The following is a 21102-nucleotide window of genomic DNA, read 5'->3' as shown; positions in this document are numbered from 1 at the left end:
AAGGTGAAGAGGTATCACTAGGTATAGCCCTCGGTGATATCTAATTGCATGTTTATTCATCCCTAAGTATTTGTCTAATTTTTACACTCTACCAGTGAAGTTTTGGATAGCGTCCTTTGATTTTTCTAAATTTACAAGAACTTTTTCAACCCGAAAAAAAATTAAAAAAAATAAAAAAGAAGAAGAAGAACGACTTGATCGAGTTTGGTTTCCAAAAACTACACTTTTAAGAGTTTCTTTTTCAATTTTCAATTTTCAATTCATTGAGTTAGCTATTTCATTTGAATTCAATACCTTTAAAGTTTTTCCAGTTTATAACTTAAAAAGACACCACATTGGAGCAATCATGCCGTATGCTTCCGAGTATTTTAACTTCTACTTCTAGTTCATCCATCTTTTTCTCTACTAATTTAAAAAAAAAAAAATAAAAAATAAAAAATAAAAAATTTTCATTCTATCCTTGTGGAAGTTGAATTTTCCTTTTGAATAACAAAAAAAAAAAAATAATAATTCTAGTGTTAGGTTAGAAGTTAGAACATATAGGTTCATCAATAAAAGCAATGAGATTTAAAAGTTCTAAATCATATTATTTACTGTGTTACTTTTATAATTCATAAGTTCATTCATAAAAATTGGAGGAATATTACCCAGGCTATGATCAGTAGAGCATATCTTGAGTTAGATTGGTGAATAAAAACTAATAATTGATTTTTAAATTAATAATTATATTTAGAGGCAACAATATGTATCAAATAATTAGAGAGAGCATAATTTAATAGATCATGTAACTGCACAAGAACACGCTTTTTATTTGCAAAACTCTTAATGGAAAAAATCAAAGGACCTAGACTGGGCAAACTAAAAATCCACTATGAGACGGAACAAATATACACACACAAAACACAAATATATTTCGGTCCTAAGTAGACTTGACCCTCTAACGTCCATCATAGAAGATAGAGAAGATATCACTAAACTATAACCTTTGATCAACAGCAAAGACATGGCCTCAGCAATAATATAGTTTTAGAAGCATCGACAAGTGTTAGTAGTTCGACAGGGAACAAATGATAGGTAACTAAAACATACATTCATTTGACAAACCCTAAGGAAGGAAAAAAAAGGTAGAAACATCTAAGATGACACTAAAAATTTGTACCTGATCAACTACAAGTTCTTAGTTCCGACATTAGAAAATGAGAGAGCCCTAGCATATGAAAAAGAAAACACAGAAAACAATGATTACAGAACAATTGAAAAGTTGATGCAATAAAAAACAGGGCTTCATTAAGACTGCATTGGCAACATTGGGACAGAGTTGATTTCATGACCATGCACTCTCAAGCGATATATGCAAGTATGAGAAGGGCTTCCATGGTTAGATGTAAAATCGAGCCTGATCATATTAACACTGCCAGAGCCTGCCGAGTCCAACACGTCAAATGTCTGAGCATTACTCTTCTCAAGATCATATGTAAACTCAGTCAAAAGAAACATCCTGTTGGTATCAACTTCTGGATCATGCCCTTGCAGCCATCCAGAGATCCTACAGTCCTTGGGAGCGCTTGATCTATCGTAAGCGACGCTCTGTTCAAGTTGAAAGTCAAAATGCATATTTTAGTCAACAGAGATATTTGGATATGCAGAATCTACATAATTGAAACAAAAAAAGAACCAAAACATATGCATATAACTAGTAGAGCGACGCTCTGTTCAAGTTGCAAGCCGAATTCTTATTTTAGTCAACAGAGATATTTGGTGATGCAGATCTATACAATTGAAACCAAAAGGAACCAAAACTATGCACATAACTGGTAGAGTGGCAGTACAGTTGGCATTTCAATATAATGCAAAGTGGCAATTGCCAGTATTGGGGTCTTACACCAGTGCCACAGTGGCTAAAATAGGTTTTCACCCAAGGTCCGCAAAAGTGGCTATGATGTGATAGTATCGTATGTAGCAGTGAAAAATAAAAAATAAAAAAGAACTGGAAGGCATGGCATGTAGTTATCTCAGAAAATGGTAAATTCCACCAAAATTTTCACATAGAAAACACAAAGAAATCAATGCCTGTACTCCATAAATCTGTAATGAATGACCAAAAGAGTCTTCAGCAATTTCTCGACTCCATAAATCTGTAATGAATGACCAAAAGGACCAAGGCATTGACGTGAACCTGTGAGTAGCAACACCCTCCACAGGCAACTGGAACCTGAATACAGGCACTTAATATTGTCATTGTGCATCAATGCTCAGTTTGAAGACCAACCATGCAACTCGTAGGGTGCTCAAACCTCTTCACAAATTCACAATCAAAACCCTCTGTTAAGTGTATACAATCGATATGCTTCTGATACGTCATTGTGGCATGTTCAATTAGGCCCAGAGGGAGTGAATAGGTCTTATGGATATTAATTCACAAATAACTTTTCGAATTACCATTAATCTTTAGTTTGAAAATTAGTTAATTAGTGAATCACATGCGTTAATTGCAACCACACAAACACATAAAGCAATAACTAAAATAAATCAAAGACTATATTTTTTACGTGAATCTCTACAAGGAAAAAACCCACGGCAAATCAAAATCCACTGTATAGGAGACTCTAGCCCTAGAATCACTAGTCCCTCCCGATTGAGTCTTACACAAGATCTCCTCAAAAACTCGCTCTTCAAGCAATTTGCTTCTCCATGGACTTCTAATCTCCACAACTAGAGGCGTGTGATCAGCTTGTTCTTTGCAAACCACCCAGTTGATACTCCGTTCGACAATTTCAATTCTGCTCCTTCCCTTAATTCTTTCAATCAGAAATTGTATGGTAGTCTATGAAGAACCTTAGATTGATTATCAAAGCTTTCCCTCTCTAAAAATATAAATTCTCTCATATATAGAGAGTAGAAGCTGTAGTCTATGAAGAACCTTACATTGATTATCAAAGCTTTCCCTCTCTAAAAATATAAATTCTCATATATAGAGTAGAAGCTCCCGTAAGAGATGAGCTAAAATAACTACAACCCCATACTCATAACCAATATAGGAGACCCAAGTAGTATGATAAATAAAATCCTTTGAGGATTTTAATTTCAAATAGTTTCCATAAAAGTGTGACCGCATGATTCGATCAATCCATAAAAGTGTGTCTGCATGATAGCTTCGATAGGTTGATGCATCAAACAAAGCATTCTAGATTTCAAAACATTTTTCTGCTAAAATCTTGATTTTCAATCAATGCACTATTTTATAAAAATTTCTGTTCTAAATCATTTTATTAAAAATTCAAATTTTGATGAACACGATTAAAATATAAATTTGAGCCTTCTGAAAATGAAGATCATACCTTGGTTATAATTGGTCTTTATGGTCTTAATTTATCTTTAAATGAACGAAGCCAAACCAAAAAACAATCTTCGGGTTGTTAGCACTTGGTCCAGAGTCGAATGGTGTCTGGGCTCTACTTGGCTCGAGCTTGAGCAAAACTGACGTACTTATGCTTGGGGCAGTTCAACTTGAGCTCATTTAGATATATGTATATTCCTTCCCCCTCCTTGTTTGGTTGAGCGGAAAGGAGCAAAAAAAGGTGACACCTTCCATTGTCTGGTAAGAGTGAAGGGAATGGGAGGTTTTACATGTTTTCTACCATTATACCCTCATATAATTTGGTAAAAGTTTATGAAGAGTGAAAATGTCAGTTTACATAATATAAAATACTTATTCTCTTTCCCTCCTCTCTTCCGTCCAATTTTGGATGGATGGAAAATGGTAGGCCATGAGTGATGCCTCATCCATCCATCGCACCCTTCCCACCAACCCTCCTTTGTACTAGACAATGGATCTCTTCCCTCCCTCTCCCTTCCTTCCCTCCTATCAAATCAGATGCAAAAGTGAGCTCCAGCTCAACTCATCTTCTATTCGACGACTTTGCAACTAGGACAAGTACAAACTTTTGACCAGCTAAGTTTGTTTATCACCCTTAAGAAAACCGTTGAACCATGGTTTAGCATGTCTTACAAGTGTAAGATTATATTCATAAATAGAACTTGCAAGTAGACCTAAGGAACTTAAAGCTCTTGGTGGAGTAACATGATTACAAGGTTTGGTAACTGTTGCGATGCCAAATCATATGCCACTCACACCTATCAAAAATAATTATAAAAAAAAAAATGCCACTCACAAATTGAGTGCATGCGTGCATATTGTGGGGGAGAAAATATGTTATCAAACATAAATACTAACCGACCGGTATAGGTTAAAGGTTGCATTAGTTCAGATGCATCTGCAGGCGCTGTTTCTTTTTATTTATTAATGGCAGGCTTGGCAGCAATCAGCTCTATCCAGGCATCCTTTTGAGGAATGTCACAAGACCTTGCTCGCATTATATAGGAACAATGAGTAGGTTTAATCCAGAATATCCATCCGTATGTATTTAAGATAACATTACCTCAAAATTCTATCATCTTTCTTATCAAGGCTAATACTTTAGCAGTTTCATTTTGAGGTGAAGACTGATGTTCTTCTCACTATAAAACAGGAGATTCCCAAGGTTTCCTCAAGGAGAGTTGTGCTGCAGAGCCCAGAGAGGAATGACATATAAATTTATTATGGAATGCAGACCACAGGTACGTAAGAAGCTGAGATGATCAGAATAACAGCTTTAGTAGTTTCAAGCCTTTCCGCAAGAGAGAAGCCAAGTGTATCACTTTAGTAGTTTCAAGCCTTTCCATAAAAAAACCAAGATGATAAAAGAATCGCTTAAACTTCATGATACATAGGAGCTTAGACGCTTATAAGTTTCAATCTTTGGTAATTTGGGCAAACGTTATTTCAGGCAACTCATGCGGAAAGTTTGTACAAAAGGCACTCATATTACTGCCTCATCCTTGTCATTGTGGTGTGGGAGCGGATTTTATTGTTGAAGTTGGCATTGAAGATGACTTTAGGTATCCATTAGCAATTCTCTTCTATTTCCTGATAGCCCACTGATCTTTTGCAGGATGTTTGAGAATTTGGTTATAGAAACAACTAGTAGGGCTTCCATTGGGCTGCTTCTGAAAGATTTTTTTTTTTTTGATAAGTAGGCTGCTTTTGAAAGTTTTTATTTGGATAAAAATTGTTTAATTGTTCCTAGGTGACCCATTCTTTCAATACTTCTTCGAACTCGGCCATACGGCATAGAAAAGGTGGTGAGGCCTTCCAATTACACTGATGTTATTAGATTAAGTCTGCTAGACAATTCTTATCAGTCCTTCAAGGACAAAAAAGGCATAGATGAGAGCTTCAAACTACTGCAATCACTAAGATCGATAAATGAGTTGATATCTTCTGCGAGGTTACCTAAGAATCTCTTAAAGACAGATTTGACAAGGTCTCTTCAGCTTTATACGCATGATACTCTAAGATCATGTACATGCAAGTAATTAACATATTTTAATAGGTCTTCATTACTTTTCCAAGTCTATCTGATAAGATACAAAGTGGTGACCTGATCTACAACATAGAAGATTTTAACATGAACTTTAAAACTGCTCTGGTGAATGTTATATGTGGATTCTAGGTCAATACCGTGTATGTGCATCCTCGGGAAAAGACTAAACAATTAGTAAATGTGAAGGTTCTCATTAGTCACATGTGGTTCAATTCGTTTGATGAAGTGAGCCATGTACATGCAAAAATTCTCTATTTGTATGAATTTCAAAGTAACCCTCAAGACAGTTTAATACTCACCATCTTGATCAGGAAAAAGACTAAACAATTAATCAAATGTGAAGGTTCTCATTATTCACAGTGGTTCAATTGGTTCGACTTAGTGAGCCATGCACATGCAAAAATTCCCTATTGGTGATCAAAACTTGTGAATTTCAAAGTAACCCTCAAGATAGTATAATACTCTCCAAATAAGACAATATTTTAAACCTCTCTTGTTTAATGAGGACCTTAACTTCATTAAATGTAACAAAGTCTGCTGGAGTCTGGCTGACAAGATGGTACACCTATTAGAGTGTGTGATGCGGCTAGGTGACAGGAATAGCAGCATGCGTTTGTCAAAAAGGTAAAAACTGTTGTTGGCCTGCTCTACACTCTGAACCCTTCATTCAGTAGCACAACAGGTGACAGAACGCAGTTGTCCATGAGGTAGGAGAGTCCCTCTATTAATAGGAGGATGATAAAACACAAAAGAGCAGAGTTTCACTGATACTAGCTGGCAAAAACACTTCATTTCTGCATGTCAATCTAAGAAATGGAGAAAATCTATCCCCTGTTTTTTATAAAGAAAAAGCAAAGAATTTGATTTGAAGCCTAAAGAATATTTATTCAGAACTACTAAGGAATACAGATCAGTGAGTGTACTCTCACCTCCTGATATTCTCATCAGATCATCTTATATTTCCTTTCCAAAATTTGATTAGCACCATGCAAGTCCTCAAGGGCCAGAACACTTACATTGAGCCAATTCACTTTAAAATCAACAATCATCTGCTACCCCACTACTTTTTCACTAAGAAGATGTCTCTTCCACGGGAGGACAAAATTTCAATCACCCTCAACATCCATTAGTTAAGGGTCATTAAAAACATTTTTTTCTAAACTAATCAATTTTTTAATAGCTTAAAGATGCAGGGGGGTGATCTTTTTAGTTCTTTACCAGTTCAACACGGTGAGTTTAACCATTGCAGAGAAGTTACAAATGTAGACTATACACAATTACAAGTTCAATGTACACTGTGCTAATTCACTCAGCAAATGCATACTCCAAAAAGTTATTTAAGCTATTTTTTTTTTCCTTGCATAACATACACATGAAACACAAATGACATATCATCTATGAAGCACAGGTCCGACACGGACACGTGTCTAGCACTCCCAAACCACATCCTGCTTTTTTCTAATATATCGACACAGCCGGTCACAGATTAGACATGCCGGAAACTTATCAGACATGCCACCGGAAGGAAAGAAGATGAAGAGGAAGCAAGAGAGGAAGAAGATAAAGAGGGAGCCAAACCCATATGGAAAACATCGGTTGTGGGTATCATATATTATGCTATATAGTGTATACATATATTGATTTGATGTGTTTATATATATATTTGTTTTACTTATCAAAAAAAATATATATATTTGTTTTCTAATGGAATTTGGACGGTTCATGTGGGGGCACCTAATCTAAATGAGTCATATTTATAAATATATATAAGAAATTGAGTAAAAGTTTATTTTTTTTATATATATAATAAAAATTAGAAGACTAGTTTATTGCCGTGTCCGTGTCCTATTTTTTTAAAAAAATTGTCGTATCGCCGTGTCCTCGTATTGTCGTACCCGTGTCCATGTCCATGCTTCATTGCATATCATGATGAACAATAAATAAAAAACATTTTTTTTACCCTTCTTTTGGGCATCACTATAAAAGCTGACCATGTAATGATGATGCTAGAGCTTCATTACAGCAAAAAAATATACAAGTATATAAATAAATCGATAAATAAATAAATAAAACAAAAAAGCCTCCTAAATGCATTCTAGAAGGAACTGAAACATCATTCAAAAATTAACCATTATGATATATCATCTTTTGCAGACTGAAAAAACCCAAAATAATAGTAGTTTTGTACATTACACTTTCTTTAATAATTGCAGGTGCAACTGGGGTACTAAAAAACGCCATCCCATGTTACATAACTCGTACATTCATGCTTAATGCATACTTCTCTATTTCGGCTTTCCTTTTTTGGGTTAGGGCAGTGGGAACATATAAAGAACAGAATTATAAAGTAAACTGAGAAGCACAATTCAGAACAAGAGAATTCCTTCCAAATATAGATTGGGATTAAAAATAAATAAATAAAGAACACTTTTTTTCAACATTGAAGAAAGTTAAAACAAAATCAAGATGGGTAATAATCCCTTTCAAAGAAACAGAAAATTACAAGGATCCTATGCTACCAAAAAAAGTCAGCCTTTTTAGTTAGCTTCTCTTAAAAATTAACTAGAAATCTACATAAAACACAGTTTTAGATAGACTGGGATAAAAAAAAGAACCATTTTTTCCAACACTGAAGAAAATGAAAACAAAATCAAGGTGGGTAATAATCTTTTTTTTTTTTTTTGATAAATAAAAAATCAAGATGGGTAATAATCCCTTTCAAACCTATATATGCACATGGAAATTATAAGAGCGTCGAAAACATCTAGCATGTGCAAAAAAAAAAAAAAAAAAAAAAAAAATCCACATAATACTCACTCCACATACAGCCACTTTGCTTATTTAAACTATAGATAGTTTGAACACTATCATTACAAAAGTTAGCCACTAGTCACTTCAGAATTAAGCATCAAAATAAAACTAGGGTAAAGTACACTAACACTCCTTGAGGTTCGCCAAAAGGACACATAGATAAAATTTAGCCTATTTTGAGACAATGACACCCCCTCAAGTTTCATATAGTTACCAAAGACACCCCAATGGTAATGAATTAACATTTTTACCTTTGACATTTATATTGACCCATTTAAATATTGAAATTACCTTTCTAACCTTACTAACCCATTTCTTTCCTTCTCTCCTCTCTCTCTGTTTTCTCTTCCTTCATCCTTCCATTTTTTCTTTTTTTATGTAATACACACACACACACACACACACATATATATATACAGATACATACATATATATGTATCCACACACACTTGGCGGCGACGTAAATTGGGAGAGTTTGTTTATCTCTTATTTTTTCTGTTTGTTGTTTTTCTCTGGTTCGTTTTCTTCTTTGCCCATATATATATATATATAATAACCGTGTATATGCGTGAACGTTGAGAGGAAATATCCGAGAAATTTCTATATATTTATTATTAATTGTTCAAGCAGAAAAGTCATGTAGCCATTGACTTAGCCAAAGCCAAAATATTCCAGAAATTTCAATCTATTAATTCTGAGGCACCTCAAACAATTGAGATATATATGTATCTGTATATACAGATACATACATACATACATATATATATATATCCATCATCCTTATTTAATCATCCTTTTGCAGTAAGATTGAAATTGGATCATACTCATACTTAAAAAAAAGACCCTAAATTGGATGAAAAATGCAGAGTGGTATTACTCATGATACAGGGAATACTATGTCAAATTGACATCAAATTGAACCTTTCGAGAATGAAAATTGGGAGCATATGCTTCCTGCTCGTAAGATGCGGCGTGTATTGAACTTGATGATTTGACCTTTCAAGGGCGGTGAAGCTCTTTTTCCGACGTGCTCCTGCGTAGCCAGAAGCTATGTGCAGCCAGACCGACAGGAGGGCGGCGAGGAGATCAGGGGAGATGAGTCAATTTGTGGCTGTGAGGGCAATTTAGTCTTTTTACTATGTCTGATATTTTATAATAAATTGATTTTAATATTAAGGGGTAATTTCGTCTTTTCAGAAGATTTAAGGTCTTGTTTGGTTGGAATTTCAAAAAGGGGGTGTCATTGTCCCAAAATAGGCTAAGTTTCATCTGTGTGTCCTTTTGGCAAACCTCAGGGGGTGTTAGTGTACTTTACCCAAAAAACTATTATATTACTAAAACATGTAAGTTGAACACATATGCCCTTCAATTAAACTTTTGATTCCACTCGCATAACCAATTTACTGAAAGCATCCAGCAGAATTAGAAGATTTTTTTTTTTGATAAGTAGAATCAGAAGATTTCATATTTCTACAATCTCTCTTACTATGAAAAACAGCATTAAAAAACTTTCCTTTACTACTTTCTAGACAGAAAACTAGAAAAAATAAAAAATCTCCATTTCAACTATACAAATAGTTAACTCGCATAATCACATATACAATATTTGCTGTTACAATTTCCATCTCCTAGTCATGCAAAGTCAATATGTATTATGAACTCTTACATTTAAACGTTTCAGTTCTTTATTTCACTCTTTCTTATTTTCTACAAGGTTTTGTTCAAAATATGACACATTAAGTTGTCGATTAATCAATACTTCAAGACCCCAACAAACATCTTACTGGTAAGCAGCAAAACTTTCATGCAGTGAGATTAGTTCGTATTAGGCGAAGGCATCAAAAGTTTCAAAAAAAGGAAGAAAGGACATTATGTCCTCAGTAAGTTGGACGGTACAACCACGTTTGAAGCACTACAATGAAAAGATCTTAATTCTAAGTTTTTAAGTTTTACGTTCGTTTTCTTGATTTTAGTTGCAATCAGATGATATAGTAAGAATCATCCACAAATGAAGCAAAACTTCCAAATTACTCAACTTTAACCAATGGTAACATGGCTAAGATTTGGATGTGAATAAAATGACAGTGGTTGTGACAGCAAGGTAAGTAGCTAACTTCAATGATAATTTGAAGTAAGGTAGAAGCATATCAATTAGAGTTTAAATCAGAATGATTCCAGCAGAGTTGACTAAAATTAAACAGACTAGGACAATTGAGAGTTTAGGCCTAGCATCTAATATACAAAATCTATCCACAATATATAGGATGCAAGTATATACTTTGTGAAATGCATATTAGCAAATAGGAGAAACAGAAACATCACCTTGGCAACATGTTCCAAAGTAATGGCCTCTGGAATGATGGCCGTCCTAAGCTTGATCTGAACAAAACCAGTGCTTCCTTTTAAGGGAAAACACTGACCAGGTTCTCCAAAACTCGGTCTAAGCATCTTCCCTGCATCCTTATGAACCCTGTTTCGACTACTCGTGTAAAACCAACTACTTCCCTTCCCAACATTGTACGGCTCAGAATGCTCAGTAACAATAGCCCCACCAGAGGCCAATGCATAGTCTACCCTACCAAGCCCATCAGCAGCATGCTTTTCAATTTCTTTCTCAACTATCTCCCTCGCAAAAGCTCTTATCTCATCTAAGTTCACATCTCCATGGCTACTAGCTTTACCTTTCTTGAACTCGTTCAAGAATCTATCAAAATCTTCTTTCGACAACCATTCTGTTGCCCTCAACTCACCAATTTGCTTCTCCAAACTCTCAGTTCTACCATCCAATTTCTTCAAATCGATCGCCAATTCTGCACCTTTATCCTCAATTTTCTTACCCATTTCCCTTCTAAGAGATCCAACTTCGTTCTCGATCTTCCGATCCACAACCTCAACCTGAACCTGCATCATCTTCGTCGTAGTCTTCAAGAACGCCTCCACTTCCGCAATGCGGCCCTCGAATTCTGAAACCCCCGCGTAAGAAGGAACAGTAGGAGTAGTGGAATTAAGGGCCAATCTACGAATCATTTGAACCAACCCCAACAGTACGAGGAGGAGCAAGAAATTCTTGGTGAAGACGCTCATCACGGTCTGCCACCGGGTCTTCTCTGGCTTCGAGACGCCTTTGCGGGTGGTCCGACGAGGCAATGCGGTGGTGGAATTGGGCAAAGCTTTCTTGACCTGAACCATCTCTCGTGATCTCTGAAACACTGCATCTCCCCTGATTGACTGGCTGAGATCCTTGCTATTTCCACCACCACCGGAAAATTTATCGTCCTCGCCACCACCGGAGGCGGCGGCGGCGACTCCATCACCGGTCACCAATTCTATGCCCGACTTCTTCTCTCCGACCACCACGGGTCTCCGCCTCGCGGCCGGGTTGGCCGTGATTGAAACTGTTGAAGCTGACATCAATTCAATCCTTGGAGTGCTCCAACAAATTTGAATTTGAGAGTCACAGAATTCAAACAAACAAACAAAATTAGTTTCAAGAGACGTGTGGAAGAAATTATTATCCTTTCAATCGATTGGAGAAAAACCCTAGAAATATGTCACTTATTTACCCCAAAAAAACCCTAGAAATTTGTGCGTGTTGATATAAAGTTCCTCAAGATGAGAAAAGAAGTGAAGAGCCGTCGCTACGAGCGGTTTTGCATTTGAAACGATGCCTTTTTGCTTTTGAAAAAATGGAGATTTGGAGTGATTTTTATTTTTTATTTTCTCAAAACCGAAAGGAGAGAGAAGAGAAAAGGAGAGAACAGAGAAGACGGTGGACAAATAGGCCCAAACGTTGATTACAAAACAGCAGTGTTTGGCCCATTTTCTAGAGAATGGGCCACACTGTTGCAACTTCTGGGATCCATGATAAAGAGAAGTTGATAGAATTTTATGTAATTTAAGAATTTTGATTGGAGTGGATTATGAAAATGGGCCACACTATATACTTGCTAGAGAACGGGCACACTATAAATTAAATGGGCCACACTATTTTATTATTTGATAGAGAATGGACTACACTATATACTTCATTCATTGGAGTGGATTCTGAAATGATAGAATTTTATGGAATTTAAGATTTTTTTTTCTTAAATTTTTGTTACAATGATGGTGTCCGACCTCTTAAAGTATCAAATAATCATGTGGTCCTTCTATACTACATGCACGGGATAATTATCATAAACTATAAGAAGATTTGAACTCCATGCGTGAGAGTTTACCATTATTAGACCAATAAAATAAGAAATAATTATTATTCTTATTGTGTGTGTATACAGGGATAGATCTAAAAATTCATATTAGGGGGGAAAATTTATATAGAGGGGTTTTTTCATAATTTCAGTGGGGGCAATCAAAATTTTATGGCTATAAATGCAAAAATGTACAAATTTAGGGGTGTAAAATGCAATAATAAAAAAATTCAGTGGGGCGGATGCCCCCACTGAGCCCACAGTACATCCATGCGCTTGTATATATATATTGTCATAATCATTAAAATTTTGATTGCCATAATCATTAAATGATGTGGGAATTTTTTTTGATTCAAAGCAAGTGTAATAGAACTTTTGTAATGGGACGGGTGTTCTGTGATTTGACCCAAAAACTTAAGTTATTTGGTGGGGCTAACACACAACCTATATATACCCATTCACTTTTTCATTAGGATTCGATGCGGGACAACTCCCTACTTGTAACATTCTCTCTCATCCGAACTCGCAACGCCATGCCGAGGACTGTAACATTCTCCCACTTGTAACATTCTCCGCTTACCGAGATGGCACAACTGGACACATCCATGCCGAGGACTGTGTCTAGCTATAATACCAACTACAATGGGCCAATTGTTTATTAGGTAGGACTTACACCCAACCCATATATACCCATCCACTTTTTATCCGGATGCGATGTGGGACAAGTCCCCTACTTAGAACAACTTTCTTCAAAGAGTTAAACATCCTAAGAAGACTGTACTGTTTGTTCTTTTTTTTTTCTTTTTCTTTTTTCGTAGTTGATACTCACACGCCCCCCTTAAGGAATGGTTTGGACCGAAGTGAAAAATTACTAAATACGGCCATAAGAAGATTTGAACTCCATGAAGTAAGAGTTACCACCATTAGACTACCCCTTAGAGTTACAAAATTTTAGAATTAGGTTATGTTAGTTTTGTAAGTCAAATGAAATTGAGAAAGAAATAAATGAAGGAACCAATAAACTAAGAAATGATAATTATTCTTATTGTGTATGTATTTATATATATATATATATTGTTGGGAAACGTGCAAGTTTTTAAAACTTTTGAGGGATTTGCAATCACGGATCTTGATTCATCACACAGAGACAAGTTTTATGCAAAGATAAATAAAAGATGATGCATAATTCAATAAACAGATTGAATACTTACATCAAAGGTTTGAGTAAACCTTTTGAACTTTCCTCTAAAGTGAATGTTCTCACTTATTGTAGATCCCTTTAGCAAGATCTTTTCTCCTTCCGTTAGATTATTATCTTCCCTTTAGGAATCACCAATATGCCTTGATGAATGACCTTGGAATCTAGGCTGGTGGTAGCCTCATTTAGAAGAGAAAACAAAACCCTAAAATCTAGAGAGAGAAAGTGTATTCCTTTTTCTTGTCCTCCAAGTCACACTTAAAATATACATGAACTCATGTATATATAGGCAAAATAAAAATAAGAATAAGGAAACAATAAATCATTCTCCATCTCTAATTCAACTTTCTCAATCCTAACATGACTCCAATATCAACTTGGGCTATTGGTGAGAATCCTTTTGGGCTTACTATTTTCTTGGCTCCTATAAATTAATAATTGGTCCGGTCCATTAAACCATGGACCCAATTCAATTAATTCATAAATTAATTTCTACTCCACTAAAAGAAATTAATTGCACTCCAATTAAATAGTAAATAATCTCTAAGTCAATGTTGCATTTTGACCCCTCTATGCTTAATTATTTATCGGATAATTAAAGCCATCAATCCGACAACATAATTAATATAACTATTTTGTTACCTTTGATTATTTCCGGCTCGATCACAATAAAATATTTATTTGACAAAAATAATAATAATTTATTAAATAAATATATATAGAAAACATTTGTCTAAAACATACGAAGGCCTTCGAATTTAATTTGTGATCAACCATAATCAAAACAAAATAAATACAAATAGCACTGATGCAAATATTGAGAATATAGACCTCTAATTATTAATTACATAACTACTCAAAATGTCGATCTAAGGATCCCGAGGTATCCGCCGAACAAATCAAAGTAATTATTAATTAATAAAAGAGTCTATACTTCTCTCATGCTTGAGAGTCAAAAGCCATGACTGTGATAGAGAGCAATTGCATACGACAGCTCTCGCAATATATCTCAATCTATCGTGGACTCGGTTTAAGTCTTAACTAATTAAATGTCCATCCATAATTACCGACTTTAAACCATTTATGATTACTAATTTATATCATAATATTAATTGCCATTACATACATATATAAATATATTTTGTAATCAAGCAGACACCATCAATTCCATAAAGAATCGAAAAATAATACATTTCATTCACCAATTGTATAATGCTTTAATAATAATATCCAAATAAGAAACCATGACTTTTACCATCCAAAATTAGAATTTGCTATGCTAGGGCACACATATCCTAACAGCTCCCACTTGCACTTATAGCCAATTCAAATCACATCTAACTCCCATGTTCTCCATATGACGATCAAACATCTTGATCGGTAAAGCCTTTGTGAATGGATCAGCAATGTTATGTTCCGATGCAATCTTAGCCACAAGTATATCTCCTCGCTTTACTATATCACGAACCACATGATGTTTCCTCTGAATGTGTCTTGTTCTTTTATGAAATTTTGGGTCCTTGGTTTGGGCTATAGCTGCACTATTGTCGCAATGAAGCGGTATAGGACGATCTATATGCTCCACAACCTCCAGTTCAATTAGAAAGTTTCTCAACCAAACAGCTTCTTTTGCTGCCTCAGAGGCTGCAATGTATTTTGCTTCCATGGTTGAGTCAGCAGTACAACCCTGCTTGACACTCTTCCAACTAACTGCCCCTCCATTGAACTTAAACACATATCCAGATGTAGATCTCCTGGCATCTGGATCTGATTGAAAATCAAAATCCGTATATCCGACTGGAACCAGATCATCACCTCCATAAATGAGCATTAGATTCTTAGTTCTTCTAAGGTATTTTAAGATATTCTTCACAGCTGACCAATGATCAAGTCCAGGATTGGACTGATATCTACTGACAATCCCTACAGAGTAGCAGATGTCCGGTCTGGTACAGACCATGGCATACATGAGACTACCAACTGCCGAAGCGTATGGTACCCGCCTCATTTGCTCAATTTCCTTATCAGTCTTGGGAGACTGGTCATTAGAAAGAGCCAACCCATGTCTAAATGGCAAAAACCCTTTCTTAGAGTTTTCCATTCCAAACCTGATCAGAACTTTGTCAATGTAAGACTCTTGAGACAAGCCTATTTTCTTTTTAACCCGATCTCGCATAAGCTTGATCCCAAGAATATAGCTTGCTTCTCCAAGATCTTTCATCTCAAATTTATTGAACAACCACCTTTTAACTGATGACAATGCTTCTACATCATTACCAATGAGCAAGATGACATCAACATATAAAACGAGAATCATGATGACATTACCCTGTTTTTTCTTGTAAACGCAAGGTTCAAACACATTTTGTTTAAAGCTAAATAATTTGACTGCCTGATCAAAACAAATGTTCCATGTGCGTGAAGCTTGCTTAAGTCCATAAATAGACCTATTCAACTTACATACACAATCCTCACGACCTTTAACTACGAAACCGTCTGGTTGCCTCATGTAGATGTCTTGTTCAAGATGGCCATTTAAAAATGCCGTCTTAACATCCATCTGCCATATCTCATAGTCATAATAAGCACTAATGGCCAAAAGAATGCGAATAGATTTAAGCATTGCAACTGGTGAGAATGTATCCTCATAATCAATACCTTCACGTTGAGTGAAGCCTTTGGCAACCAGTCTAGCTTTGAATGTCTCAACATTCCCATCCATTCCTCTCTTTCGTTTGTAGATCCACTTACAACCAATGGGTTGAACCCCACTAGGAAGTTCTATAACATCCCAGACTTTGTTAGAATACATCGATTCCAACTCTGATTTCATGGCATCTTTCCAACGATTCGCATCTATATCGGTCAATGCTTCCGCATAGCTTACTGGGTCCGACTCATGCTTATCGGGGACAGCCTCATAGACCTCACCCAAAAGTGTGAGTTTTTCGGGTTGGATGATAGTCCTCCCACTACGCCGAAGGACCGGTGCATGAATCGATGTACTAGATGATGGTAATTCAACAGGGACTTCTTGTGTCTCATCATTCTCAGTATTTATATTAGGTGTGTCCACTGGGGGTATATCTGACGTGCCAACCATCTCCTCTAACACTATCTGGCTACTAGGTTTGTAGTTCATAATATAATCCTCCTCCAGGTAAACAACATGAGTGCTGACAATAACTTTATTGTCCCTGGGATCATAAAATAATCCACCTCTAGTGCCCTTAGGATAGCCAACAAATAAGCATGCATCTGATCTTACTTCCAACTTGTCTGCCTGTTTCTTTCGCACGTGTGCTGGACACCCCCATATATGCATGTGATTTAAACTAGGTTTACGTCCAAACCACAGCTCATATGGCGTTCCTGAAACAGACTTGGATGGAACACAGTTCAAAATATACATCGCTGATTCTAAGGCTAATCCCCAAAATGATAGAGGTAATGTAGCAAAACTCATCATAGATCTAACCATGTTAAGTAAAGTTCTGTTTCTCCTTTCTGCCACTCCATTCTGTTGAGGGCAGTCAGGTGCGGATAACTGGCGCACAATACCCTCATTGACCATATGATCCTTGAACTCCCCCAAGAGATATTCACCTCCTCGATCAGATCGAAGTGTTTTGATAAGTTTACCTAATTTACGCTCCACTTCCGCCTGAAACTCACGGAATTTTCCATAAGCTTCTGACTTGTGTCGCATTAGGTAAATATATCCAAAACGTGAATAATCATCAATGAAAGTGATGAAGTACTCAAACCCTCCTCTCGCTTGGGTGTTCATGGGACCACACACGTCTGTGTGCACCAACTCTAATTGTTCTTTGGCTCTATCTCCTTTGGCTGAGTAAGCCCTTCGAGTCATCTTTCCTTCAATACAGGATTCACAAGTTGGCATAGGCTCCTCTGCCTCACAAGGTAATAAACCTTCTTTAACCAACCTTTGAATCCTATTTTGATTGATGTGACCCAATCGTAGATGCCAATGATACAATGAGTTTGGAGAAACTGCTTTTCTTTTAACATTCAATCTAGATGAAGTTGCATTTAATTCATAATTTTGCATTTGATATGAGCTAGGAGTTAAAACATATAGATTATCTTTCAATGCACCAGAAGTTATAACACAACCATTTAATTTAATTAAAACATTTTTTCCGAAAGTAAAAATATAATTTTTTCAAACCAACGAAGAAACTGAAATTAAATTGTGCCTAACATTTGGCGCATAAAGACAATCTTCTAAAATAAGACTCCTCCCACTATCAAACTGCATATGAACCACTCCCACTGCTTTAGCTTCCACCTTGGCATTAGATCCCATATGCAAGTATATCTCTCCTTCATTGAGGCTTCTGGACTCCTGGAATCCCTGCAATGAATTGCAAACATGATTAGTGGCTCCAGAATCTATGCACCAGGAATCTATAGATTCAACCACATTACATGCCTCAACAATGAATATACCTTTTCCTTTGCCTTGTGTGCGAAGTATTGGGCAGTTAGGTTTCCAGTGACCCGGTTGACCGCAATGGAAACAGTTTCCTTCGCCTTCAACCCGCACTTTCTTCTTTCCCTTATCCTTTTGGATTACTTTGTTTGGCACAACCACAGTTTTGGCACCATCCTTCTTCTTTTTCTTGCCCCTCCTCTTGGGCCTAGAAGTGGATGGTCCAGCAGACTGAGTGTAGTTAATAGATGCACCCTTGCTTTTGTTTATCCCTTCAAAGGTTACCAACTCATTCAATAGTTCAGCGAGTGTGTACTCAAGCTTATTCATATAATAATTAACCCTAAAAGAGTTAAATGAGTCTGGCAATGAAGCGATAATCATGTCAACCTGAAGTTCACCATCCAAGTTGCATCCAAGGATCTCCAGTTCATTTAAAAAACCAATCATTTTTAAAGCATGTTCCCGAACTGAAGTACCTTGGACCATCTTAATGGTCATCAAATTTGTCATAACATTTTGGCGTGCGCTCTTACCAATTTGCCCAAACATTTCCTTAAGGTTAAGCATGATGTCTGTAGAAGTGAGATATTGAAGATGTTGACTTTGGAGTACATTCGAGAGTGAAGCAAGAATGTAGCACCTAGTCATCTCATCTGCTTTATTCCATTTCTTAAATACTTCATGCTCCTCAGGAGGATCCTCAGGCAAAGGTGGAGAAGGTCTAGGAATAGTAAGCACATAATTCAACCCCTCATATGTGAGTACAATATATAGTTGCCTTTTCTAATCGATATAATTAGGTCCAGTTAATCGATTTTCTTTTAGTATGTTTGCAAGTGGACTGAATGGACTAGTCATGATAAATCTGAAAATAAAAGCATTCATACAATAAATAAAGTGAATAATAATAATCATGCAAGTATAAAATAATTAATTAATTGTGGGTCCCTTAACCACATTGCATGAAAAATCGGACAATCAATATGCCAATAACTTATCCGGTTGGCGGAATTCATTATTGCTTATTGACGAGAACAACCCATTATTTCCATATCTCTTTAGACAATGCCTTATCCATATATGAAATAATTCCCGATTAGATCTAGCCTTTCTAAAATCACCTAGTATAGACCACTCCGTTGGGGAGCTAATACTATTGATTTTAGATTGAGTGTATAACATAATTAATGCTTCAACGGAAAAACAAATATTAAATATATTGCCATTAATAGCTTAGACTCTTTAAATCATGCGTACGGCCTTATTTTTAAAGATCTAACTATAATGGTTATTTAATAAATATATTTTCGTGAGACAACCATTCTTGTAATCTAGACTCTTTAAATCATGCGTGGAGCCTTATTTTTAAAGATCTAATCATAATGGTTATAATTACGAAGGCCATGGGGTAATGTATAAAAAAATCCCCGCTCCCACTCAATTTTTAATAATTTAAAACTAGGGTTTTCAATTCATGATTTAATGCATGCTAAACGCCTTGATTTTAATCCAATTAAATTTAGAAAATATATGGATTTTAAATGATTCACTAATCTTTAATTTGAGGCAAAAAATAATTTACAAAAATAATTTTTCTGTTTCCCAATAAATGCTCTCAAATTAATTAGCAATCTAATCCAATTTATCTTCATAATTTAATTAATATAAATCAAGCCATTTAATTAAAAATCATGGATCCAATGCATGAACAATTATAATAAGCATTAAATTATTCCATGCATCAAATAATAGACTGAAGTAATATAAATGGCCAATGGATTCAGCTTTTAACAGTTAAAAACTATTCTTGCTGTACGGGCGTCCTTCAACTGTCTGTAAACACCCACAGGAAGCTTGTACGCGTCAGGAGAAGCAAAACACCGCTTGGAACGAGCCCGGAGGACCCCACACGCGCTGGCACGCGCCTAGGGCAAGCTGCACGCGCTCCCACGCGCCCCCACGCGCCGGCACGCGCTTGGGGCGAGTGGAATGCACCCTCACGCGCTCCCACACGCCTAGGGCGCGTGGGACGCGCCTCCACGTGCCTTCCCGCGCGTGGAGTGAACCAACTCCTTGGCTGGCGCGTGAGATCCACGCGCCAGCTAGTCAATGCTTTTGCCACTTCCTGGCGCGTGAGAAACACGCGCCAGGCTCACCTTGTGTGTGCCACACTTGATCCGGGCCATCTCCGACGCCCCTTTTCGCCGCCGGCGAAGCTCCGGCCACTGGAAAAACGCCGAAAAAATTCCAATAAATCCGAAAAAATCCCAGAAAATTAAATTAAGCCTAAAAAAATTCCCGAAAAATTCAGAAAAATTCCAAAAAATTACTGAAGCATAATTTAACCCTTTCGGACCCTCTTGAAGCTTCATAGCATCCTTTGATGAATATTACATGGCTTTAATAAATACTTACAATTTAAAATACAATGAAAAAAATTAAATTACATCATTGAATTTTCAAACGGCTAAAACAAAGCCTTAATTACATTCATCTAAAAAATAAAATTACATTCTATATACCTATAAGCTTCATCCATGGCCCAAACACACATCATCATCCATTCACAATTATACATATATCATCATGTATTAATATATATCAACATAATAAATCATACATCAACATATATCAATAATTTTATATATATGTATATATAATTTGGATCCATGAATATGATTTTTATAAACACATGTTCTCTAGTAATAAATCAAACCATGTGCTCTGATACCACTGTTGGGAAACGTGTAAGTTTTTAAAACTTTTGCGGGATTTGCAATCACGGATCTTGATTCATCACACAGAGACAAGTTTTATGCAAAGATAAATAAAAGATGATGCATAATTCAATAAACAGATTGAATACTTACATCAAAGGTCTGAGTAAACCTTTTGAACTTTCCTCTAAAGTGAATGTTCTCACTTATTGTAGATCCCTTTAGCAAGAACCTTTCTCCTTCCGTTAGATTATTATCTTCCCTTTAGGAATCACCAATATGCCTTGATGAATGACCTTGGAATCTA

At 36.1% G+C, this 21102-nt stretch overlaps 1 protein-coding gene across 1 annotated transcript; it reads right to left on the bottom strand.

Moving 5' to 3' along the window:
* Window positions 1–984: 984 nt before the first annotated feature.
* LOC132303254 (SUN domain-containing protein 1-like) lies at window positions 985–11994 on the bottom strand. The gene is made up of 2 exons (XM_059800442.1): window positions 10557–11994; window positions 985–1587 (listed from the first exon to the last, which is right to left on the bottom strand). Exons 1-2 carry the CDS (start codon window positions 11643–11645, stop codon window positions 1288–1290), a joined length of 1389 nt encoding a protein of 462 aa, XP_059656425.1. The 5' UTR covers window positions 11646–11994; the 3' UTR covers window positions 985–1287.
* Window positions 11995–21102: the final 9108 nt, after the last annotated feature.

The sequence above is a fragment of the Cornus florida genome, unplaced genomic scaffold (genome assembly GCF_030987335.1).
Source record: "Cornus florida cultivar Cherokee Brave unplaced genomic scaffold, ASM3098733v1 CherokeeBrave_3.0.0_Hap2_Chr04, whole genome shotgun sequence".
Taxonomy (NCBI): Eukaryota; Viridiplantae; Streptophyta; class Magnoliopsida; order Cornales; family Cornaceae; genus Cornus; species Cornus florida.
Note: the sequence above shows the minus strand (reverse complement) of the source record. Positions and strands in the feature narration are given on the sequence as shown.

Bases quoted from the DNA above. Each gene is read 5' to 3' on its own strand.
- LOC132303254 (XM_059800442.1), bottom strand. From the start codon at position 11,645: ATGTCAGCTTCAACAGTTTCAATCACGGCCAACCCGGCCGCGAGGCGG. The intron at 1,588-10,556 runs GTGATGTTTCTG...CAACTTGAACAG, and splicing joins CTTTGGAACATGTTGCCAAG to AGCGTCGCTTACGATAGATC.